Here is a 26,603-nt window from a genome sequence, read left to right as displayed (position 1 = left end):
CTCCTGGCCAGTTGTCAGAGTAAGAGAAATAATGTTTAACTTTTACTCTCAAATCCAGAGACAAAACATTTCCCACAGTTGGCCAGTCACTCGATCTTCAGTCCTACACTTCTTCACTTGCACACACATCAAAGCACCATTTCTAGTGATGAATGAAAAGCAAATCTCTACCCAGCACAACTGCAAACACAGCCTGCAGGGCATTTCCATGACGACACTTGATAAAAATGGAATAATCAGACCCTCTGAAACACGAAAAAAATATCCTAATTATTATCAGTCTGATCCTGTAGCACAAACCTTTTCCTCCTTTCGGCCTACCATGGAAGAGAGGGCTTTTTGCCACTGCCTGGTATCTGCACAGAGCTAAGCGTGCTCCCTGCACAGCACATTAGCTCCTGCCCTCCAGGAGCTAAATGTAAGCCTTCAACTTGCTATTTCCCTATCCTTCACCAAAGATAATGGCTATAGACTGTCGTTAGCTGGTACCTCTGAAATTTTATCTTCTCATGTACACCCTGGTGAACATTTGCATAACACTAGGCCGCTTCCAAGCACCTTCCAGTACTAAGACCAAAAGTGGGAAAGACATGAATTTGGAATTACATTACACTGCACTGGAAATAACACACACCATGAAAAGACAACTATGCAGAGATGCCTGAAAAGACCGGTTACAATCAATAGAGTCATTTGCCTTTACATCAAGCTCACAGCAAAAATGGCCTCTAGAATTTTTGCTGAGCTAGCACTGCAGTGTAGTAGACTCAGATCATTCACAAAGAATAACAATTGTGTCACAAATCCCTGAAAGGAATAAAAGAGTAGGTTTGCTTAGATGGCACTGATGCTAAGATTCCAAGTCCCAGCAGCTCAGAGCACTAACAGTAGGATGGAGACTATTACAAATTAAAAACATGCAGTTTATTCACCATGTCAAACAACAGCCCTACTTATAGATTTTCATTGTAAACTGTACAGAAGTGTAAGGGAGTGAATAACAAGTCTTAACCAGCCTGAATGCCTTGTGGAAGTAGCTGCTGATGCACCTCTAGACAAAATATCATGGGTGATTCTCTTCTGAAAGCTCATGTGTTTTAGAAAGCACAGAAAGAAGCATCACTAGATCATCTCTCCACTGTAAATATATATATATATATATTTTAAATCAACAAACAAAACAACCCCACTAATATTCTCAATGCATCGTGTCTTCTAAGCTTAAGGTTCAAATGCAAGATGAAATTCTAATACAGAAAAAATACTTAAAGCTTGGGAACTGTGAGTTAAAACAACTTTTTATTTAACTTACTCAGTCCAGAATCAGATTTTCTACAAAAAAGTGAACAGTTTCCTCATGACCCCCTCTCCTCATTCATCTGTGGTAATAAGTCTTGAGCCTGAAAGAAAACACACACATGCACACACACTCCTTCCCCTGAGTAGCCAAGGTTAATCTCTGTCAGTAAGCACAGGCTTCACCCTTCACTGAAACAAGCAAGTGCTGTGGAGCAGGTCCTAAGATTTAGAGGACGAGGCCAGAGACAAACACGCTCAGGCAAATATGTGCCTAACAGGCAACAGGCTTGCTGATAGGCTGTAACAATGCTTGGTTTCAAGGTATTGCCAAAATTTCTGGGGCTCTCCTTCTGCTTGCTCACCTCCAGAAAATATCAAGAATTGTCTGTATTCCTATTTTTTTTCTGCTCTCTGCCAAACTGAATATGAGAGCTAGTTTGTGCATGACTCACAGAAGGACCGAATTCTGCCTGTGAACCAACTCTTCATAATACACACTAAGCTTTTTGGAGATGACTGTTGAAAGCACTCTGCAGTTGCTGATACACTAATTCTCAGAAGAGCTCTTCTTTGTGGACAGACAACAGTTATCTGTTTTATAAATAAAACAACTGTGGAAGCTGAGTTGCCAAAACAAAGCAGCATGCTACCTTCCCATGTCCACTCCGTCATCAGCAAAGGCAAGTCTGCAAGACCAGCAGGCTGCCAAGTGTGCAGTGCTCATCTGTCATGCTGTCATCCTTCGAGATGAAATGTACTACAGATACAAAAAATTTGAAATATTTTATTTTGAAAACTTAAAAATAATACTTTATTATTATTTTTTTTTAAGTTAAAAATATACGTTAGCCACTTTTGCTGTGTTACTCTTTAATAAACTCCTCGGTACGCTGCTTTTTGGGGGAACTCACTGAACACCTCTCTTCCGTGTCTTGAAAGGCACTGTCAGAGTCAAACTCACAACAAGCATCAGCTGCTTCCAAAAGTGCAACATCAGTATCATCTTTACTGTCAGAGAAGGTCCTCTGGAAGAGTTCATAAATGGTCTTCTGTTTTGGATCCGGCTGAGAAATTAGAACAGACGGAAGATGTATGTGCACTGTCATATAAAAATCAAAGTGAGAAACAACCAAAGTGTAATCTCACATTTCTAGTTCCTTCCCAGCTTTACTACTCAATACAGAATTCAAGCCCAGAAGAGATTGGCTTTACTTGGGTGATTCAAGATCTATCTGAATCTGAACTCTACACAAGGTCGTATGTCCTTACTTTCTGTCAACAAAAAGTAAATATTCAAAATACTGTTATGTTTTTAATGAGAAGAAAAGAAAGGATGCGAACTCTGTGGAAAGTAAATATAGACACTGATTCGATAGGAGTTGGACATTTTGTTCTGTGATACTGAAGGCAGAACAGGTGTAAGGTCAGCCTACCAATTACACGCCGATCTAGATGTACACAAGCCAAAACCCATTCAGCCTCTCCTGGGGAACACCAACATTTTTTCGGGTCAGTTACCTTAGGATAGTAATTAGTAGATTCAGCTGTATTGGAGAAATTGGTTTCTGAAAGCCCCGCTTCTCCCAGCACTTTTATCTTCTCTTGAATCATTGGCCTAGAAGAGATAAACAGTTATTACTGGAAGGAAGAAAATAACATGCAAGATTCTGTGGCCCAATGAGAAGCATGCTCAGTCATTTACTATGTGTAGATAAAAAATAAAAAAATTAAAAAAAAAAAAAAGATGTAGCAGGAATGTAAAGATGGCTTTTCTACCAAAGCTTTTTAGCTTCTTAATCTGTGTTCGCTTGCTTATGATGGTTGTTCGCTGCTTTGGGATATCAATTAATCCATGAAAGTATCAGTCCAATTTAAATAAGTGACATATAAGAGGATGTGATTTCAGACTATTAATAGCTGGAGGAGTTGCATATTCAGGAGGGAAAGTAGTTGACTGTGGTGACACTGATGGTATGAAGTCAGAATAAGAAGACGCAGTTAAAGGGAACCCAAATTGCCCATTGTGTTGAGTCTCCAAGGCAAGCAGCAGTATAACACCTGTCAAAAGCCACATAAGCATTTCTGGGGTATCTTCCATTGTATTGCAGAAGTAAGAATCCATTGCTGGGTCAAAACGTCTAGAGAAGTTCCAGCAGCATCTCCACAATGAACACCAAATATCCTGTCTTTGTTCTTTTTTCTTGCCTTTAAAAACGATGACAATATCTGTCTTTGAAGAGCCATATTTCCTTCTAACTAAGCATTAATGACTACATAGACAGCATTTCACAATACAGGCAGAATTGCTGTCATTATGTTTCTGTGAAACGTGGGCGATGCATCAATTTCCAGATCCCTGCATTGTAGGGTTATAATTATTTGCCATCATGATATTCTAGAAACTGGACAAGTTCATTTACCCCACTTGTTCCTTTAAATGAGGTAATAAAGAAGTAATTTTGGACTTAAAATGAACCAGCTGGTGGATAATTTATTTTGGTCATTTGCAGGTCAGTTCACTTGCAGCAGAAATGATTCCTCAGATTCTCCACTCCCCCAGGATGTCAGATTCCCTAGCCCCAAGGGCTGCAGTGACGGTTCAGACCCCATTTACTCAGAGATGCATCAACAGCGTTTCTTTAATCTCTATCAAAGGGCTTACTGAAGAGCAAGACAAAAGCAACAGTGAAGTCATCCTCTACACCCCCCTGTCGAAGTGTTCCCCAACCAGCCAAACTGCTCCTCAGACTTGATCCACAATACTCACAACTGACTCACATCCAATCTCCAGTACCTAAGGGGTTCACTGGAACGTACTGAACACTTGACAGTACCCCTGCATCAGAACCCTCTGCACTGTATGTGAGAAACTTTCTTGTCTTAGAAGCTGTGAAGGTTTTAGATGCATCACTCTTCCCAGATTTTTTTCTCAGCAGCCCCTTCTTTGCCAGATAACTACTTGTATTCCACCTGTGTATCATCCACTTAGTTGTAACCACTGTGACACCATGCTGACTGTCACCATTTCACTGCAGCCCTGGCTAGCAATTGCTGCTTCTTTCCTTGCAGACTGTGGAGACCAACATTAATATTAAGCAACTTCTGTGTCACATGTGATGCACTGAAATTACGTAGCAGGACAACCAAAGAGACACTCTCCACTTCCTACCATAAAAAGTCATCTGCTGTGCCTCTAGCCACCAAGTAGTGTACATTAACAGAGCTGGTCTGTCCAATTCGATGCGCCCGGTCTTCTGCTTGGATCAAAACCTTTATATAAAAACATTACAAAGAAAAACAATTGAAAGCTTGAACATCTAAGGAATAACAAACACTAGAGAACAGGGAGATCTCCTTCCTTGTGCTCTGTGACTACATCTTATCTGGATCCCATTAAGTTCTGCATCCTTCAACACAAACTAAGACAAAAAGTCACCTACTGCATCAGGTTGACTAAAAGACACCATGCATTTTTCAAAAGATGCCCTAAATCCTCTCCTCCTACTGAATTTCAGTAATCTGGGGCTGAGAAATGTAGGACTCACTCCCATAAGACTGAGTATACAATAATGGAGAGAGATGCTTGAACTGCATTCGGTATGGGGTGCAACCTGTGTTGTCCACAGCCTGCATTCACTCTTTGTCAAATACACTGGTAATATACTGAGATGATACTTGAAATACAGAGCCCGTGTTCCTAGGTGTTTGCTGCCAGATGAAAAGCTGTACAAATGCGGCTGAGATTAAGGGAACTGAATAAATAAACCAAAACCTACACTCCCTCCACTTTCAAAGTGAAGTGCGGAGTCAGCATTGATGATGGACTCATTCAGATCTTGGCTGAGCTGAGGGAGCTGTTGAGAGTTGTTAAGAAACAGCAGCATGTTTCCCTTTCATGCTATGTTCTTCAGCAAGTAAACAGTGTAACCAACCACAATAGCTCAAGCCCCAGGTGCTTGAACAAATAGCCACCTGAGAGGTAACAGAAAAACCCTAGAGAAAGTTTCCTGCCCTCACATCTCCTCCCAAGAGCCCCCCAGGCAGAATCCAGCACCCATCCCCTCCAGATTTGTACCCCTGGATTCCAGAAGAGCTCTGCAAACACCACCAGGTCCGCAGCAGACAGTGTCAGGCCCATGTTTGCAGCAGTGAGGGACAGAACAGCCACAGCCTGTTTCTCTGAGAACTGGAACTTCTGGCACAAAGACTGCCGTTCAGCTGACGGTGTAGAGCCATCAATGCGGATGTAGTTGAAATGCTGAGAAAAGGCAGAGAAAGATCCTCCTTAGCAGTCTTTCCTGCATTCATCTTCCAGATTTTAGTGGATTCTATTTCCCTTCCCCATACCAAAACCAGGAAAGTAAAAATTGCAACTACTGTCTTTTTAAAAGTTCACTCAAATTTTAAGGCACTGTAGCTCAACATATAACATACTCTTCCTCTGCTAACAATGTCTGGCTTGCTTCTGTGTCCATTGCTCCCCTATCAGACCTGAGCAACAGGAAGAACAACACCCCATCTGGCAACTCAAGTACAACAGAAAGGGAAATGGCTAACAGAAAGATGAAAGCTACATGCGTGCATGTTGTGCTACAACAGCTACAACCTTGCCAACCTCCTTAAGTCTTCCTCTGCTTACAAAAGGAGAAGATGAGATCCCAGTAGCATCAGGAGAGACATCCAAGTTTATACTTGGATGACACAGGGCTATAACTTCAGGGTTCAGCCCCCTTGCTCTGCTGGAGAATGCTGCCACAAAGGCAAAGTCATCGCTGCCACTGTATTTTAAAGCTAAGAATATTAACTTAAATCATCATTCACACTGCCCCAACGTGACCAAGAACTCTTTAGGAATGCCCATAGAAATCTCTCATGAATAATTAGTGCCAGCATTTTTGAAGTAAGAGAAATTACTGCCCAGGTACAAGGGTTCTATACCATAAGAGTACTGTAGTACAAAGGAAGGCAGCCATAGCTGGACTTGGGTTGTTACCTTTCCCTCTCTGAGGAAAGTTTGGAGGAAAAAGTAGAAATGGCCACACAGGTTAATTCTACTCCAGAAATTTTCTAGCTCCAGGGCAGATGATGAAGGTCAGCAAAAAACAACAAAAGCCACTCAGCTAATTCAGAGTGCATCTCATGATGCTCTGCTCGGCTCCCTTGGAGAAGGGCATGCTCAGACGCACAGCAAGTACAGATGATCTCCGTCCATATCTTTCATAAAATAGATGACTAGCCCTAACTCTGGGGAGCTCTTAAACGGCTTTGAAGCTGCAATAGTGATAAAATTGGGAAAATTCAGGCATTACTTACTTTCTTCTCCAGCTCTTCAACTATTGCATCCAGCACTACTTTATGATGAGCAAACACGAGGAATTTATCTTTCCCACTTTCTAGTAACTCCAAGATGTATTCTCTATATTAAAGAGGAGAAAAAAAGAACAAAACAAGTTCTGAACTATCTGCTGACAGAACACAGGCATTGCTCAAAACAGATTTTAAATCAACTTTTTACTCAACAGAAACTAGAAACTAAGTTAGCATAAATTGTTGCTGCAAAATGCAAATAACAAGACAAGTCTCCTACAGATTGAAGAAAGACCCATTCATTTTCTTCACATCAGCTGGACAGCTGCCCACAGCTATGCTTGTTTATCATTGAGAATCAATTTAATATATCCTACTTGACTTATGGCATCCCAGACCAATCAAATGGAAAGTACCTATGCTTTTTGACAATCCATTTGTCTTTCTGTATTTCTGACTTGTGCTCAATCTCAGATGATCAAAATTCCGTATCTTCTACAGAATAGCAAATAGTTGTTCTAGACCAAGAATGTCAAGTTCTTTGCTAAACACAACACAGCTTAGATCAGCAGCAACTGGCAGAAAACACCAAGCAATATCTCCAGCAATGTATTAAGATGGATCAATGTTTTTCAGACAGCTTACTGAATTCCATGATGTTCAGATCCCAATTATATGAAAATACCATTTAAGAAAGAAATCTGGATACATATCAAAGTGAATCCCCATTTATCCAGTTTCAAAATGGCTGTTTTCTCAATGACTGCAGAGCAGCCATGGACAACACTGTCATCAGGGGTAAGACACAGAAGGTGCTAGTAATCATAGGAGAGTACCATTAGATAGATGGAACTGTACATTAGCATCTTACACAAAGTAATACTTTAAATGCTACTAAACATCAGAAAAGGAAGTGGACAAGCTGCTATACCTCTCAGTATTTGGAGAGTCAGGTAAACAGCACAACATGGTTTATTCAGTTCAAATTTGCAACTGAATATAAAAGGAAGAAACTCTACTAACTGTTCAGTAACACAAAAAGAAGAAAATCCCTCTACAAGAGCTGGGACTCTGAAGTGGAGTTCTGTGCCAAACAGGCAGATTTTGCAGCAAGGTCTGAGACTGTGGAATCACACAGTGCACTTCAGCTGGTCCTTACATTCAAAGCACTGAGGAAAAGTAAGCTGTTTTCATGTTACCAGCACACTAATTAAAAAGTCTAAATGAACTACAGCAACTCCTTCGCAGTCCCAGAAGAAAGAATAAGGATGAAATGGCTTTACAACACACTGAAGGACATTTAGAAGGTCATCTGTGAGAAAAAACATTTGCTATTGAGGTCCAGCACTGAGCTCTGTGGAAGAGCCAAGAACTTCAGTAGGGGCTGCGACACCCTTGGAGAATGGTACAACTAGAGCTCAGTCCATCTCATAAGCTTTCTGACTCAGGGCTCCTGCTGCAGTACTACTGCAGTATTTGACTTCTCAAATTCTGTTGATACTTCTAGTTTCATTGCTCCACCTCCCCATAAACTGAAACAGAGTCTGGAGCAGGGAATCTAATCCAAGTCCCAAACATCAAATAATTTTCAGTGGTTCAAATGACACAGTTTAGATCCATATCTGGAATGAAATCAGAAAACTTGTTAATCCTAGGAATGCCAAGAGAAGGAAACCTTTAGTGCATTGTAATTAAAATCAATTTTTTTAAGCTGGCTTGCGGCTATTCTTCATGTCCCTACGTTGTTATCTCTAAGGCACCATTTTCCTGTTCTCAGCAGAAAAACACATTTTAGTAGGCAAGAATGAAGCAGTGACAAGCAGCTTACATGACTGAGTGGATTTTAGCTTCTGCTGTTCTGTTGTAGAAGAGGAGAAGAGCTTCCTTCTCCTGTTGTTTCTGCAGAGAGAAAGAAAAACAAATGTGAGTCCCAGTAATGCCTTCTCTCCCTTCTTGCTTACAGATCTAGGTTGGCTGCTGTAGCTCATATACACCTCTCTAGAAAAAAAATGAACCTAATAATATAAAACAAAAGGAGATTGGATGGCGAAGTCTACTCACCACTGGGCACAGCACATAGCCAAGCTCATTCTTCTGACACCTCCCTACCTACCTCCTACTCAACTCCTACAAGTTGCATGACAAGCATATCACAAATGCAGTTTTAGCTGATAAAGCACTTCCCAACTAAAATGACAAAGAACAACTCCCAGGTTATTACAAAACTGTGTTAGAAACTTATTTGCTAGCCAAAGTAGAAAAAAAAAATCCAAAAACACAGTCTTCACTTTTTTGCCTACTTCTATGTTGTACAACTCATCTTCAGTAAGACTTTTTATAGTCTGAATGGGATTACATGGCAAGACAGAAGAGTAGACAGAGGCAAAAATGATAATTACAAAGGACTAACAAGAAGAAAGAGAGAAGAAATAGTATTTGACACAGAAAGGATAAAGTATACCACTTTAAAGGGAAAAAAAAACCTGTTTTGTGATGTACGTTACTTTCCAACAGCAACCGTCCACTGTGCCTCCACATGGGGTGCAGCTCTAACTTTCATTGGAACACAGGACAGATTTTTCTCTGATTTTTAATTCAATTTAACCAAAGAAGAGTTCTAATCTGAAAAATAAAGACACCTGAAATACCAATGGCTCATCACAAAAATCAGTTCTGACTTACACTTTCATATCCTTTGGCCATTTTCTTAGCTTCAGCTGCCAACATAGCTTTGGTCTTTGCATTAATGCCTTCAGGAGCTACCACAACCATTTTGCGTTGCTTTGCTGGAAGCTGGGATAGCACATCTGATTTAAGACGTCGGATCATGATGGACTCTTCCAGCAAAATTTTCAGTTCAGCTAAGTTGGATGATCCAGAGTAGTCCCAACCCCACGGCATCTGGGAAAGATCAAAGTGGTTATCAGTGTCATACTTACAAGAGACTGATGCTTCTGTTCTGCAGGTGATCCAGCAGAGGAATAAGCTTTATCCAGTTTCTCTGGAGCTAAGAACTTAATGATTACTAGGAAAAGAGATGTGGGAAATATGGTGGTAAGACAGAAGAATACAAACTAATCCAAGAGAAAGTTACTCATCAACTTCCCTTTCTCCTAACAACAAGTATTCAGGAAGGTACAGGAAATAGGATTATGGAAAAAGATAGGGATCCCTCTCACGTGCCTTGGTATTTACCCTCACCCTGCCAGGTGTTTCTACTCTTGTAGCTTTGGGCAGGCCTACAGAACTCAGTGCAGTTCGGTGTACATGAATTTACCTCAGCTCTAAGCAGGGAGGAAGACAAACATCTCCAGCAGCACGATCACAAGCACCCTTAACCAAATGCCTTCACAGAGACATTAAACTTAGCATTTACTAGGTATGTCAGACAAGTAAAAACTGTCTGCTTTCCACTATGACCTGTCTCTTGGCTCTGTCATCGGCTCAGACTTGAGCAAACCATAAATAAATTTTGGTCCAAAATACATCACTCAAAGCATTGTCTTTTCAAAGCATTATCACTTCAAAGCTCCTCTAAATCAAACCTTCATTTAATCCACTTCTAAGCACTAGCCTCTGAACCTGCCCTATCCTCCAACACCCTACACACAGACATCATCTATCTGTTCAATTCATCTCAGCTCATAATTTCTCCTACTAGTAACCCCACAGCCACTCATTTGTTCTCTGGGGACACTAAGATGCCAACCATTACATTTTCCAAATGAAGCATCTCTCAACAACATGTATTCAGACAGGAGACCAATAAGGTTTTTATAATGATGTAAAGGATACAGAGATTTTTTTTTTCTTTGCTGAAGTTTCACAAATATATATATGAAATAAAGCTACAGTAATCTGAAAACTGAACGCTGGCAAAGAGGATCTTCCTCAGCTCCAATTTCAAGTCTTGCTGACAGTGTCACCAAAACCCACCACAAATATAAGCTCCAATCCTCCAGCAAGTCAAAGCAACCCTTATGCATGTAAATATCCTGCACTGCCTGTAAGAGGTACCCATGGTACCTCAGCACCAACCCCTTTAATCTGCTGCTCTATTCTCATTGTATCACCTTAACTGCTAAAATAGATTTAACTTGAAAAAAATCCATATTCCCTTTATTTGCCTTCCCCAAGAGAAATCTGCTGCAAATCGGTATTTGAAATAAAATAGGAAAAAGCTCTACAGCATTCACTGCACCCTCTATCTTCTTGTAGAATGGAGGAAACAAAAGTAACAATATTAGACATGAGGTTAACCACATCACTTACTGTATTAACGAATGGTGCTTTGATGGAAGAGGGACAAGAACAGGTTATGAGACAGAAAAGGGAGGAATGAAACAGGTCACAGGCAATTAAGACCTCTTTCATGTATTAAAGCAAGTATTCTTATTTCAGGCTGGGACATAACAGGACAATCTGCAATTCTATTGCCATATTGCAGTGATGAGAACCATTAACTAACTACAGATTCTGGCACCTGTAGCCACCATTAAAACTCATTTGACTTAATGTATTCCTATGTAATTATGGTACTTCCTGATTATCTGTAGTAGGTTCATTAAAGCTAGAAATAATTCAAACCATATATACAGAACCAGACTAAGTCCTGTAAAGAATTTTGGCTCTGAAAACAGCCCAGTGGTATATAGCTAAAGGTAATAAACACACTTGGATCTAAGCCAAGCCTCCAAAAGCCACCATGGGTATAACTGCTCTGCTTCCCTGAAACCAGGGGCACAATGCAAGTCCCTTGGGACCATGGAAAGCTGGCTCAAGTCTAGCTAGGTTCTTTAGCTTTAGACATGCTGCAGCACAGCTAACAGTGCTCAGCCCCAAGTCTCTGTGCCCTCCTTCTGCACTGCTTAAGAATTCTGACTCAGCGGTACAGATGTGCAGAGCCAAGAAGGACCTGGTGCTGCATCCAGCTTGGTCACACTGCTCAGTGCTGACAGTGAATGAGCAGGGATCAATGCTGAGTGAGCAGCTGAACAAGACCTTGCACACAGCCTGGACGCTCTACACAGGCTGCCACATTCTATTCACACAGCACACCTTCCACTTTTCATTGCCATCATGGACAAGTGATATATATATATTTTAGATTCACATAGTACAATTCATTTCAGAAGACTAACATCATCATGACTGGAAGAACGAGGCAGAAACAGAGCCAAAACAATATCTACTGTCATGCTAGGAAGTATATACAGGCAGAATGGAATTTTCAGATAACTGTCTTTCTTTTATGGTGATTGTGTTGCTGGAACAACCTGCAAACAAGAAAGCATACTAGTTTTGTGTTTACCTAGTTCATGATAGATAATAATTATTATCATGATAGATAATAATTATTCTTGGAATTATTAAAATAAGTTTTATTGTATATTACTATGAAAAAAGAGAGGGGAAAAAAAGAGGAATATTTATTTTGCCAAAATACACATCTGGCTTTGATCCATAACATTCCAGAACAAATGCATCTGTGATTTTCTTAAAGCGTTACAGCATTTTACATGAGTCAGTAAACTTAATACACTGTTAGCAGAAGCTGCCAAACTCACAAATTTAGAGCCTGTGCTCAGATAGAAATTATTTAATATTTGCCAACATCACCGAGTTGGAAAAATGAATTTGCAGCACGTATTACGGGAAACAGACCTGTGCTGTTTTGTAAATATACAGGTGACATTTCACTTGCTACATTTTTGAGAGTATTGATGCTAGGAGGCTGAATTACAAAATGACAAACTTCTATATCTTTTCTAATCACACCTGCCAGGTACCTGCAATTTTCTGTTAAGTAATCTATTCTCTTCAAATGGAAAGTTGTCAGATTTTAGTTTAAAATTGAATGGTACACAGGTTTGTCAGTTTTTTCTTAATCAGATTTATTACTAACACAAAAACATTTTTATACAGCACCTTTCATTCTGACAGATCTCCAACAGCTTTGCAAAACCTCTCTGGTTCTGTGCAATTCCATCCCCCCTTATAGTGCAGCCACTTTTGGGACAAAAAGCAGCACCTATTTGAATAATGACAGCAAAAGTACCACAACAGCTCTCTGGAGAGGCTGCAATTCAACACGATCTCATGTTAGAGCTGCAAAAATAAATGTGAGGGACACACTACAATCACCAAAGCACCTTTCAGTTTACTCATAGCTGAGAGGATCTAAGGCAACTCAATATGCAGTAGTCCTATTTTTAACTTGGCTACTATCCACATCCCTTCATTTTCAGCAGTCCCACTTCTGCTCTAAATAAGCAAATTCTTCCTAGTTTCACTCTATAATTTATTGACACTGACTGTAGCAAAACATCCCAGGAGAAGAGCAGTAATGTTCAAATGTCTAGTAGAGATGGGTCAAACGGAAATGAAATTGTACTACAAACCCTACAGAGGCTTTGAAGAGAAACTGACACAGACTGCGGCCCACACCCTGAGTTTCACTGTGGGCTGAAAAATCATTTATACAGAATACATTGCTGCAACCTGAACTGTGCAGAACAATTTTATTTCCTTTATCCAATTACACATCTTACCTGAGGTCCATATGCCTTGTAATTGAAGTAACAGCAAGTCATGCAGAACTTTACCCTCAAAGGGTTTATGAAACTCCAGACTTATTTAGATTCACAATCCAACCTTCCTTTTTACTGCAGAAAGCCAGTAAGACTCCCTCTACAAAGCATGCTGGACACTGTTCAGACAGGAATCTCTCACCAAAGATAATGTAACTCAGCAAAATAACTGCCCTCTCCCTCCCTCTGAGCTCTTCATCCACACAACTACTACAATGGATGAAGAAATAAGAAGTTTCCATCATCTGCCAAGAAAGCAGTGCTTTGCTTACATTAATGCTGTTATCTTCTAGAACTCATGCTCTGTATCTGTGATTCTGCACATTAAATGGTCTGACTTTAATCAATGATATCAGTGTTATCAGTACCAAAGCCAATGAACTGCACATCTATCTTGTACATCTGGACAAACATAGAATAGCACTAAGGTAGCTACAAAAGCTGAAGTGGACATTCAGATCTAGGGAAAATGGGCTTGTCAACTTCTGATGGGACTGCATCTTCCTGATGCAAACTTAGCATACATTAGCTACACCAAAGAGAAAAAAAAATAAAAATCAGTAAGCACAGCATCAATGCCCTACAAATAGATACAACTATTTTTATGGCATGCACTCATGATTTTCATTCTTCTGTAAATATTTTTGAGTGTACACATGGTCATTTGGCATTTCCAGCCACTCTGCTGAGATTAAGTTATTGCCCAGTCTTAGACAAGATGAGGCACAAGAATGGCTTACTTGAGAATAAAGCAGAGAGAGCAATTTTATGCAATACGTGTCCTTTCTCACACTGCCAAGCCACTGTAACTGCTACATACTTGTCCTAGAGGAGCTAGAGAGCAGGCCAGATTAGAAGGGTCTTGTTCCAAACAAGAACTCAGTCTGTGCAACCAACACAAAAGATTCCAGAACCTTGCTGTTAAGAGGCAGAAGCAACAGCTCTGCTCATACCAGCGTGTGTTCCAACACACACCGCAGCCTGAGAAATTACAAAGCCAAAGGCAGCTGAATTTCCTGTATGTCAAGATCAAGTCAGAGTCCCACCATCATAGCTGCAAGAACTAACGCTGCAAAGCCAAATTCTTGCAGTGGTTGCACTCAGTGACTCTGCTAAAACCACTGAGAGCAGCTGCCAGGGATAAGAGAAGTTACTCTGTCTTCAGGGTATGTTGGGAAAAACATTCATTTCATAAATTGGCAGAGAATAGAATAAATAGATGGACAGCAAGTCTTTTTTTTTTTTTTTAATTTCATCTTACCTGAAGGCATTACACTGTTAAAATGTATGTTAAGTGTAAACTGTAAAATGTTGAAAAGAAGTCTTACATTGTTAAAATGGTCACTAAACCAGACAATAAATTGTTTTTTAATCAATTAGCTCAATCCTGCAGCTGCTTAAAATGACCACATTGTATCCACTTAGAACTCTTAGCAAGTTCTTGTCAGAACAATCTCTTAACCCACAAGCTATGGCCACTTCGACTTTTAGCTTTTTATTTCCATGCTCTTCCAGGGCAGAATTTGACAAGAAGCTTTACTACCTCTTTATCTCAGGCCTACTTCTTATTTGCAGTACCTACAGCCTCTAAGGTTGAGAGCCTTCAAAATACCACTGCAGAGCAAGACCTTCTCAAAAAGTAGTATCAGAAAGGGAAAGGAAGGCAAGAAAGAAACACTCCAATTAAAACAAAACAAACAAACAAAAACCCAATAAAATAAAATACTGTTTGGAGAGTCCAACTTTGTCATTTCCCCACCATCCCTCTGAAGTACCTTCTTTGCATCACAGTAGCGGAGCCCGAAGGTGTGGAACTGTGGAAAGAAATCTGGCTGAACAGCTGCAATCTGTGTGTAGAGCTCTGCAGGCCGCGACATGGCAGGGGTTCCCGAAAGCAAGATCACTCTCCTTGCAGCCTAGAAAAGCAAAATGGGACATCCCTTATCATACAGTTGACAACACAGATGACACCTGCAATGAGGTCATCTCTGGCCCCAGTAGAAAGCCCCAGGGCTGTTGTCCTATCATCATAAATAATGTTTCACTTTCCAAAGATGCTTTCTGCCTTCACTTTCAGAAGGCTCCCAAGGACGGTGCTTAGAACTTCTAGGAGGCAGGACAAACTGTATCATTTCTTATTCATCATGCACATGCTGGAAGAGGACATCAATTTTTATGACAGTTCTTTCTGAATTGGCATTTACGCACAAGACGCGTTAATACCTTATGTCTGCCTCAACATTTCATCTGGCATTAGGATGTCACAAGAGCATGACACGCACTCCTCTCAGGTACATCTCACCTCCAAAATAAATTCTCTTGTAATAAACCTGCCACAACAAGCCACAAGCAAACTGTCTTGCTCACAAAAGCAGAAGGGATTGAGAGAAGTAGAGTTTTTCATGTTTTTAGGGCATTTTTTTAAAAATTCAACTAGGAAGGAGAGAAAGATGATGCTGCCTGAAGAAGGCTGCCCACCTAGCAGTCATTCTGAGTTTAAGCACAGCTTGCTGGATGCATGAGGTAATCAATAAGAAATCAGTTTAAAAAAAAATGCTTTTTATTGGATACAGGTGGGAGGGGTAGACAAACAAAAAGAACCCACACAGTAATCTGAAGTAGGTGCTCACAAAAAGTGAGGAAAAAAATAATTACACCGTAGACATAAAAGCCTCCAAAATGCATTTCTACCCTCTTATCCAATTCTATTATTAGATGAGAGCAACGAATTTCTACTGCTGTAAATTCACGTATAGTAGTTAAATTACAAATGCCTTGTAATTTCCTGCATAGTTTAAAGCAGGTTCATTAAAATAACAAAAAGATTCTTGAGTGACATCTGTACCAGCAGCTCATTCATATTTAAATGAAAAAGAAAATGAAATTCTTTTATCATTTCACTGAGATCTACCAGTCACCCAAATCTATTCAAGATGATTCATCAACTCACCAACCAAATGTGATAGGAAAAAAAAAAAAGAGTTCACAGATCAGCTAACGGAAATTAATTTCAGGACTTTATCAGATATTTATACACAGGTTGTAACCAAGGTGGAACTTGCTTTCCCCCTCTGTTAAACAGATCAGAAGGAAACGTGACGACCAAGAGGATCACACAATTCTCACAAATCTTAAAAAAGCAGGATATTTATCACATAAAGTAAGAAGAGGTATCTAACCTTTTGACATATCAGAAAGGTGTAAGTTCACACAAGACAGAGATCCCTACACTACTCAAAGGAGGGAAGGGTGACAGCCAGTGCTGGGAAAAAAGACAACATGGAGGTTGCACGACTACATGCTTGCACAAGAGAGCATATCAAGGTCAAGATGAATAGGAGGGAACAGCACAGCTGAGACATTTCTAAGCAATGCGTACACAGACCAGGAACATACTAAATGCAACATAAAACCATCTGAGTTGCAAGTTATACCACTCTCAAGGCTCTTCCTCCATGGACGGTGCTCCTCAGGAGCTACACAAAACAAGGCTGGAATGCTAATTTCTTGGTAGTTACAACACTTGGTTGGTCTCCTTGCTCTTTCTCTAATCCCAGAACAAGTACCAAAAGGGGGAGTTCAGAAGCTACAGGTCACGTGAATTCTAACCATGTCCAGCTGTTGCTTCTTTGTTTGCATCTTATTTTTGAACAGAAAAGATATCTCATCACTGCAAGCACTTACCAAGGGTTGTGATACATCTACAATTAACCATTTTAAAAATCAGGAGAACTAAAAAACAACTTAAAAAAAAACAAACAACCCATACTACTTAAGCAACAGCTGTGAAGAACCTGAAGAAGTTAATTTCAGAAAATGGTGTAGAACACAGGTGGTCTGACTCATTATCCAAGAATTCCTTTCAGTATTAAAAACTGTAATAGAAGGAGCCCAAGGGAGAGGGGAAAAAATCCTAGGCAGACAAGGTTTTAAAGTGTTGAAGACTTAAATTCTGGGTGACAGAAATGTCTTTGATTCAACAGATCTTTTACTAGTGGCAACTCATTTTGAATACATGCCAATAAAGATTTGCTCCTGCAAATCCTGCAGAGAAGTCTCTGCTGATCACTGCTTACTCTCATTTCTCAAGAAACCTGTAATGTCAAAAAGTGGATGAAAAAGGGTAAACTCCCAAGATATATAAGAACAATATAGAATACAACACAGAAAATATTATCACAGTGACAAACTGTGGACTCTTCAGCAAAAAAAAACAGAACTGTCATCAATTTCTATGCATCTCCACATAGAACAAATAACTTCAGCTACTAGTTATCATGCAGGCATGAAGACTAATCTTGACCAGAAGTACTCCTCCTCTCTCTCTCTCTCTCTTATTTGTCCTTGAGACAATTCTTACAGCTACTTTCCTGTGAAACTGCTTCAAGCAAATCTGATGATGACTTGACCAGTCTGTAGACCTGAGTAACATAAAACAATTGCGGCACTGCAGCACACACAAGACACCAGCAAGAATGATTTCCGCAGCTGTGATAACATTTACAAAAATTACTTTTTAAAGTTGAATAATTTATTAAGCCTGATGGTACTTTAGAGTTTCAAACTCAGCATCCAACTGACTGGAAGGGGGAGTAGGTAGGGGGTGGTGTGGAGTGTTATGCCACAAAACTAAACACACAGAGACTCATTAACATACAATGACTGCCTCTATTGTAAATGAATTTCACAGCATGAGCTCTGCCATATGCTAACAGACTTACACTTAAAAAAAAAGTTTGGCTGACTCTGGCTATATAATTACTTGTGTCCCCAGTTTTTGCTTACTTTGTCATTTTGAACTGCTTAGCTAAGAACGCATTATCCTGTGAAATTAGAAATCTGAGAGTGGCCATAATGTAATGGGGATAATAAATGTAGTAGAAGATTTGATAAAGAGAAAATGTTGCAGCTGTTTTGGGGAGTTTATTTCTGTACTTGGGTCAGTGTTCTTCATTTTGTAAGATGATGCGGTCATTCTAAAAAATATAAATGCTTTTCTCTATTATTAAATGACACCCAGACAGAGAACTTCTCCCAAATGGTGACAAACAGCTTCCACTGAACCAAATTACCTCCCCACCTGGAGAATCAGCTTCTCTGATTTCAATACAACATTCTTCCTCACAGCAGGTGACAAGTAAAGGTTTCTTTATCCAATCCATATAGATTTGTAATGCCTAAAGATAGCAGCTATTTATTTCCTACAGAGAGATTTTTCTGTTCCCTCTTTACCTTCTACCTTCAACACTGACCTAATTCCCTTTATTATTTCTAAGCATCACTTTATTGAAAGAAGCATGCAGAGTATCAGATTCCAGCTACCCAATGTATTTGGACTTAAGTAATAGAAACAAAGAACTTTAACCTGGTATATATCAGGATGTGCATTATGTTATTAACCTGCGTAGCAGCTCAGTAAGAACAATTTCATGAGTAATATTACCCAAATCTTATGGAAAGAAGCCCATAGAGAAAACAACAAAAATAAGGCCATTTTATTTCACCAGAATCTTTGATTAAATACTACTATGTATTTCTCAGTTTCTAACTCAGTTCTTCACTGAAAACTTACTGTCATGCCTCCAGAAACACCACTCATCCATATTCCACTGGGACCTTTCTCAGTTTCCATTGCTTCGCAATTACAGAACAAAGACAATATAGCTTTTCAGCTAGTTGAAGGATGTAGAATCCTTTTCACCCAAGTCCCCAAGAGATCCCTCTACAGATCACTGAAAAACTTCCATTTCACTGTTTCTTTTTCCTCTACTTCCCTTGGGGCTTTGTTGTTTTATGGCTATTGGTACCACGCCTCCTCTCTCCTCAACACTCACGTTCCTGGGACAGTTTAACCTTGGAAGGAGAAAACTAAGATGTGTCTAGAAGAGGTAACACGTTGGGAGGCAGGTGCAGGACAGAGGTAAAGGGAACAAGGGGTATCAACAATAAATCCAGGACAGCAACTCAGTCCCAACCACAAAACTAAAGAGAACAGCAAGGTGACAAATTCCTATGATGATTGCTGCAGCCATCTGGGACAATCAGGCTCAGACAATAAGGGACTGGGACAAATCAAGCATGAAAACAGTGACTCAACCAAAGCCCAACAGTGTGAGGCTATTGTCACTTTGGTATACATGGAAACGGGACAAAAGGGCCACTCTGAACACAGGAACTTCCAGCCCTCTTCAGTGCTACAAGACATGCTGAAGCAGGGGACATCTCACACGCGCAGTTGCACAGACTGATCAGCATGAAAGTTACCTAAGCTTGAAAGAAGCGTTTTTGCCATGTGCCAAAACATCAAAGTACAGTTTTCCACTATGGCTTTCAATCCATTTGCCTCCATAATTGTGCAGGGTCGCACACCGTGTACAGACTTGGCCACCTGAGTCCTTGTGGGCAGGTGAATCATTCTCCCCCACATACAAGTCTGCACACCCAGAAGTAAGCACATCCACAAGGAAGGTGAAGAGGGTAAGAAATCCAGCCTACACACTTTACTGTCACTATTTCAGCTCATTCTATCATATTGTAAAGGCAAGTTCCTCTCTCAACGTTTTGCCCAATAAAAATAAACTGGGCACATCATGTCTTTATCCTTATTCTTATGCATCTGTTAAGGTACTTCAGAAGGTAGTAAGCATGGTTACTGCATACATCTAGGCACTATAAAAGCATACTAAGAAGTCCTTCTGGTCACACTTCCCATTGTCCTCAAGCAAAACATTACCTCCGTCAGGGTAGGCAACTAAATATGTCATAAAAGATACTAAGTACTACACACTAAAAAAAAAAAAAAAAAGTTGGTGCTTCGTTTTTAAAATTTCTTAAAACATCAAGAAGTCCCCAGCCAACAGATTTAGGCCACATGTTTATTACACGGCTCTGCTTGACAATTCTATACCACACTTGCTCTGCAATACATACAAGAGAGCAGGGGAAGACAAATTGCAACTGGGTAGTTAAAAATACCATTTTGAAAAACAATCAGGGTCAGATATTAAAACTAAAACAAGACTTTAAATGCTGTAATCATAGGTTAAATATTTCAGATGCTAGAGATTCAGCCTGGCTGTCTGACAAGGCAGATTCAAAATTAACATCCATGCTAAGTCATCTTTATTGTGAATGTGCTGATGTATAATCTGGTTATTGTGCAGTTCTGTCTAAGCATCCACAACAATTTCACTTATCATTCAAACAGAGGAGTCACAGAAGCAGATTCTACCGAGATAAAAAGAATCCATTAAGCACCAACAGAAGGGACAGAAACATTTCAGGCTAGGAAATATTTTAATTTACATCTGCCTGGTGTCATTATGGACTCAATTCTTTGTAGCAAGTAAGAACCAATAATAACATTTGTTATGTTTTTTTTCTCCTTTTCTGTCCCCAAAGTTCAGTTCAAGGCTAAGCCTTCACGCTTAAAGGTACTGGGAACCTCATAGGAAATATAAATAATAAACAACTATAGCAATTTAAGGAAGCTAAAAGCAGCATAATGCCAAACACAAGAATTGCTTAAAAAGTACTCTAGGCATGACTTGGCTCCACAGGCTCTGGCTACAGCACTGACAAGGCTTAGTACTGTGACCTTAAAGTAGGGACTTACATGCCACAAGCACTGTACCTATCAAGAGCTTGCATATGGAAGGAGCTTTTTCTGGTCTCTTCCAAAAGACTCACTACTGCTCTAATCCTTTTAAACGCAAGGAAAGCAAAAATAAGAACATTATCTTCAGCACTCAAATCTCTAGCAATAATAAACAACTTTATCCATTCATCTTATGCAATAATCTTGAAGTATCACATAAAATACTAAAAAAACACTCCCATTTTTACCCCACTTACTATTTACTATACAGGTGACAATGTAATTTTTACATACAGTGTTCAGGTGATGAAATCTCCTCATATCTTGGTTGGTCTTTCAAATAAAAAATTGCCACAATGTGCTATGCCAGTAGTGGGCACAAGATCATTCACTAGCAGTTGAGGACAAAGCTGCCAAAGGGAGTAGATTTAGAGCAAAATACATGTTGGAAAGCAAGAAGAGCTAATGAGTGGCTATTACAAACAACACTCCCTGCAAAAATTAGTCAGGAAAATGCAGTTTATGTGAACATACAGCAGAAAATGTTCTCTAAAGGTTCTGGTCCTGTCTTACTGAATGCTTCTTACACGTGAGAGAACGCATGATGCAAATATGAAACTCCTGACTGAAAATTCAGTTTCAAAAGCACAAGATCTCAGTGCTTTAAAGACCAGTGATGTGACAGCATAAAACTATAAATTCTCACTAAGTTCATACAGGCAATTAACCTCTATATAACAGGTACCATCTTTCACATCTTATACCCTGCAAATTATTTTGACAAGCTGATCCTTTCAAAGCTACAAATAGGAAAGGGTTTTTGAGCATTCTGCAAAGAGGTAAAAATTGTTATTTTCTGCCATTTGTGATTGGACACCCCTTTGTGTCTACTTCAAAATGCTCATAAAAATCACATCTCCTGCTTAGTTTCCAAAACTCAAGGACTGTCACTAAAAATCATTAAAAGTGATTTGGAAAGCCAAGAGATGACAAGAGAGAATTTAAAGATAATGATGAAGTTACTAAGGACAACCACCTTTGCCCTGTCATTAAAAATCTTGCATATAAAAGTTGACTGCTGTAAAGCCATAATGGATCAAACCTTCTCTTTATATACAAATACTGGTAGCTATTGAGAAAAAACTGCATTTGCCTTGTTCTAATGAACAGACTTTGCAGTGTCTAGAAACTACTGCTACCTTTAATCTCTGAAAGGCTACTAGAGACAATTTAGCTCTTTGATCCCAGGACCACAGGCAGATAAAAAACCTCATATTTCTCTGATATCAGCTCAATATTTCTTCCTTTCTGTGGGTCACTTGCCTTGCTTACCTCACATCCCACCATTAACTACTAGTTCTTTATAATTAACCAGCAGAAGTGCTGTTGTACCCCAACCACACAAGTACATTGGAGGCTTGCAGTAACAGAGCAAAGGTTAAACTAAAGCCAAGGAAGGTATCTACGTAAGGTCGTTTTGATATGTCACAGTGATTTGAGAGCCAAGAAGTAACTGATTATGACAATTTACATGAAATAAGCTGCACTGATAATACTATATTCTTTCTGCTCTCCATGAATACATTCAGTAAGTCCTGACATTCCCTCCTTCCCATCACCATAAAACCATTGGCTGTAATAGAACTAGATCAAGGGAGGTACTTGTATGGGAACTGCTGAATCACAACCTGAACTTCTGATTAATCACCTGAGGTGAGCAATGAGTCAGCCACGGGAGCACAGGTGAAGGCAATTCACCTGTGCTGCTGGAAGGGGTGGAGCCTGGCTGCACCTCTCCTAGACCCATCTGACTACCAGTGGGGAAGATCTCTTCTGGAGATCCCCTCCTCTGGAGTTTGATAGCAAGCCTAGGATATGGGTAAGCATTCTATATATTCTCTTTTGGTATAATAACTGCTTAGCTACACTCTCTGGTATATTTCATAATTTTAACATCTGTACATTCATTGATTATACAGTACTGAAGTTCTTTTGTTGTATGGAAATTTGTGATTAAGTCAAAGATAAATTTTGTTCTTAAAGCAACAGTTACTTGGACTTTCACAAGCACAACAGAAGAATTCAGCTGCTGGCTCAGACAGCAACACTGCTTGGGGAGTCTGGCCTTAGCTGCAAAAGGTTTGGCATGCAGCATACATACCTTAAGTAGAGGCATGGCAGCTCGGCATCGTGCAGTTTTTATGTTCTTTAGGTAATGAGATTCATCCTGAAATAAAACCAGCATGAAAATGAAGACCGCTCTGATCCACAGTCCAACTGCAGGCTAAAGAACAAATTCTCAGTGCTCTCAGCTATCTAATATTACAAGCCTGCCATCCCAGAGGATATTCCAAGTACTGGGACAGTCGCATCAAAATCTCAACTAGAAGACAGAATGGAGAGTAGCAGGCTTCCTACATTCAAACCCATAGTTGTAACTGAATGGAATGGAAATCAAACCTTAAGGCCATGAATCTCAAATGACTACAGGCAAGTAAAAAGAGGTGGACAGAGACAGGTGGAGAAACATTAGTTCTACCACCAATGCTTGTTTGCCCCAAATTTCCACCTTAATGCCCCTTTAAATGCAGCAAACACAGGAGGCCTATACGTTGTTATTTCCCTAAACAAAGAGGTTAATAAAAACAATATGGGGAAAAAAAAGAAATCTAATTAGGATCCAACTGCTCTGCTGATAGGGCTCACCAGGTGGAAAATAGCCTCCTATTTGAGATGTCACACCCAAACAGCCTTCATTTCTTCTGCTGTAGCAAGGCAGACTTGGACACAAAAAGTAATTGACGCCCTCCAAGGGTACATTCTCATCTTTTCACATGTAGATGAGCAAGCAACCACGTATGCTTAGTACAACTGCTCAGTCTCTCGGGTACAGCCTTCTCCTTCCCCGTTAACAAATAACCTACGTGAATAGCCCCAGTCAGTGAAAGAATATTAAATGTAAAAGCAGGGAAGTTCAGCATTCAGTAAGACTACTTAAATCTGTAAAAACATACAGGGTCCAAATCTGAACACACAAAGACACAGAAAGAACATCTGCAGCTCAGGGGATTCCAATACAGCACCCCTAGAGCCCAAGTCTCTTTACAGAAAGCAGCAGCCCAGACAAAGCAAGAACCCATACTTCCACTCTGAATGCCTTGTATGGAAGGGGACCAAGAGAAATAAAATTAATTCCCTCATGAGCAGCTTGTCTCCAAAGCCCTCACCTACTCCCATATTCCCACATGATGCTGAGAAGAAAAGAGCTATTATGTTCCAAGTGTCATAATCATGGAGACAGGTGGATCTGTTTACTGAAAACCAGGCTGAGAATGTGAAACACTTGCAAGAAGGTATATAGACACTTCTAGTCTTTACAGTCTTTAAAGTTGGATTTGAAATATAAGGTGTTTTGAATTTTTAAGAAGTGAAATCTAGAAAAATGCCTTTTACCACAGTTCCTAAAAAGGTGAAAAAAATAAGTTTCAAAACCATTTACAACAGTAGTGATACATGTGATCAATGAAAGCTTAATGCACACTATCTGTGGCACTCAAACACAGGAAGACTTCTTGATGCTTCACCCACATACTTGGTGTTGACAAGTTACCTGGCTTGTTGGATAAACATTAAAATCAAACATCAAGTCCAATTACCATAAAATGACATAATTACTAAGCTAATGTATTGACATACAACACCTTAGTCTCCTGTAAGGAACATACCCAATCACAGTGAAACCAAGGAGGCACCCTAACCAGTAAAACAGAAAACACAGCCACAAGAATCAAAAAGGTTTCAGAGAATTCTGCTGTTTCTGCTCACAGAGCTATAATCACAGTCACAATTCTAAGACAATTTCAGTCCTAAAAATGGCCTGCCTTACACTTCTCTGCTGTACAATCCTAAGGATACCCCATTTGCAGTATATAATCAACTTCAAAACTCTAGCATACTACTTACAATAATAACTACTTGGAAAGTGCTCTTGAGTTGCTTGTCCATCTTGCTGAGGAGGTCAAAGCTGATGATGTTAATCAAGCTTGCTGTTAGGCTGTCTTTGCCAGTCACTATTACATTAGTGCTTCCTGGTCTTAAGGATGGAAGCCACCTGTGAAATGCCTGGAAGAAGAGAGAGTGATTAATTGCATTACTGTGCTCACATCCAACGCAAAGGTTCCCAAACCCACCACATCTTACAAAAGAGCATCCTCAAGGATGCTTAGAACAAGGAACAATCCCACTCGCCATTAGACACCAGGTGAGGGCATAGAAGGGGTGAGAAGCCTTCACAAGTCAGCACTGCTAGTAATAGGAAGATCAAAAACAGCACTCAGGATGTAAGGCCAAATCCACCTTCCACAGATAAGAAGACTCAAAAATGATTTATTCGTGCTTCTTGCTGAAAAAGAAATCTGATCTGCAGTAGAAATGTGTGTAACCTCCTGACAATGTTACCCGCTGTATTTGTAGCCAGAGAATGCAATGAACACTGTTGACAGGGAAATTCATCATTTTCCCACTCAAAAGGCTGTGAAATACAGCATTCTGAACAGTAAACATCTCCCACTACAGCAATGTTTACTCCACAATGATGAAGTACAACACATCCATACCAACAAAAACTTCCACTATTCCTCCTTCTTAAAAAAGCCTACCAAAAATAAAAAAATACTAGCAGTACCCAATCACAAAAAAGATCAAAATGACACCACACTAGCTTCAATATAACAGCAGATGAACATGTGGGAAGTCATTAAAATCACCTCTTGAAATGCTCCACACACCACAGGAAGATAACCTCCTGCAAACACATCTGTTAAGTACTGAGCACCCACCATTTCCCTTGTAAACCTATCCCCAACACCACCAACCTCCCTGCAACATCCAAGTCCTGCCGACGTTGCACTCTAGAGGACTTGGCTGGTGCTCTAGCAATCACAACCTGGTCTCTACAGGAATGTATTAAAGAGTGGTGATGGAAATGGCATCTCTGACTCAAGCACCTTCACCTGTGGCAGTCCACCAAGTCCCAGTCTTCTGTTTATCCAGGGAAGTGGCGGAGTCACTTTCCTTGGATCAAGAGAAAAGAGTGGATGTTGCACTTAGGGACATGGGTTAGCGGGCATGGTGGTTGGACTAGATGATCTTACTGGTCTTTTTCAACCTCAGTGATTCCATGAATTACATGCAGCAGGTAGATCATTCAAATGCTGACAGCTTATGAGAAATTAACAATTGCCTATACTTTACCACTTACAAGCAAAGCAGGCCACTATATGGACAAGGTTAGATCAAAACCAAAAAACATGGGGCTGATGCTATGCAAAGCTAAAAAAGGCGGCAGTAGTAAAAAGAATCTAGAAGCTCCCAGCTGAACTGCTCTACCTTTTTGGAAAGGTCACATGCCTACTTCACAGAAAAGAGAATCTGAACCTCTAAGTTTTAACACAGAACTCCAAATGAACACCTGCAGCATTTCTCATCCCTTCTTGCTGGCTTCCTATTGCACTTAAAATACTTAAGCACTCAATGGCATGAGCCTGGAAAACTGAAAACTAAACCCCACACTTCTGAGATGAACACAATTTCTGGCTATTCATCTCCAGAAACATAACAAGAACTTTACATTAAACGTATCTGTACAGAATGAATTGAGAAGGTTACAGACCACAACCTTCACCTTTTTCTACACCTTCTGCCAAACATTTTCCTTAGATTCACACCCTTCACTTACTGAAAGCAACAGAGAAAATTTCAAAGCAAATCTCCTAACAAATACCTCCCACAACAGCCTCCCAGGAAATCTG

At 39.9% G+C, this 26,603-nt stretch overlaps 1 protein-coding gene across 6 annotated transcripts in view; it reads right to left on the bottom strand.

The window, feature by feature from the left end:
* Window positions 1-2,113: 2,113 nt before the first annotated feature.
* The window catches only part of SMARCAL1 (SNF2 related chromatin remodeling annealing helicase 1), a 34,687-nt gene continuing 10,197 nt past the window's right edge, over window positions 2,114-26,603 (bottom strand). For 4 of the 6 annotated variants that reach the window (XM_031590574.2, XM_090143750.1, XM_090143749.1 and 1 more), the window contains 10 exons: window positions 24,757-24,915; window positions 22,955-23,020; window positions 14,972-15,112; window positions 9,289-9,507; window positions 8,435-8,505; window positions 6,613-6,715; window positions 5,375-5,557; window positions 4,469-4,569; window positions 2,818-2,914; window positions 2,114-2,363 (listed from right to left, as the gene is read on the bottom strand). In XM_031590574.2, coding sequence (XP_031446434.2) covers window positions 2,163-2,363; window positions 2,818-2,914; window positions 4,469-4,569; window positions 5,375-5,557; window positions 6,613-6,715; window positions 8,435-8,505; window positions 9,289-9,507; window positions 14,972-15,112; window positions 22,955-23,020; window positions 24,757-24,915 — 1,341 coding nt within the window. In that variant the 3' untranslated portion in view covers window positions 2,114-2,162. The remainder of the gene's footprint in view (window positions 2,364-2,817; window positions 2,915-4,468; window positions 4,570-5,374; window positions 5,558-6,612; window positions 6,716-8,434; window positions 8,506-9,288; window positions 9,508-14,971; window positions 15,113-22,954; window positions 23,021-24,756; window positions 24,916-26,603) is intronic. The other 2 variants (XM_031590575.2, XM_031590576.2) reach the window with 2 other exon arrangements.

The sequence above is a fragment of the Phasianus colchicus genome, chromosome 7 (genome assembly GCF_987193195.1).
Source record: "Phasianus colchicus chromosome 7, bPhaCol1.hap1.1, whole genome shotgun sequence".
Classification (NCBI taxonomy): Eukaryota; Metazoa; Chordata; class Aves; order Galliformes; family Phasianidae; genus Phasianus; species Phasianus colchicus.
The sequence above is the reverse complement of the archived record's forward strand: the minus strand, read 5'-3'. Positions and strand labels throughout refer to the sequence as shown.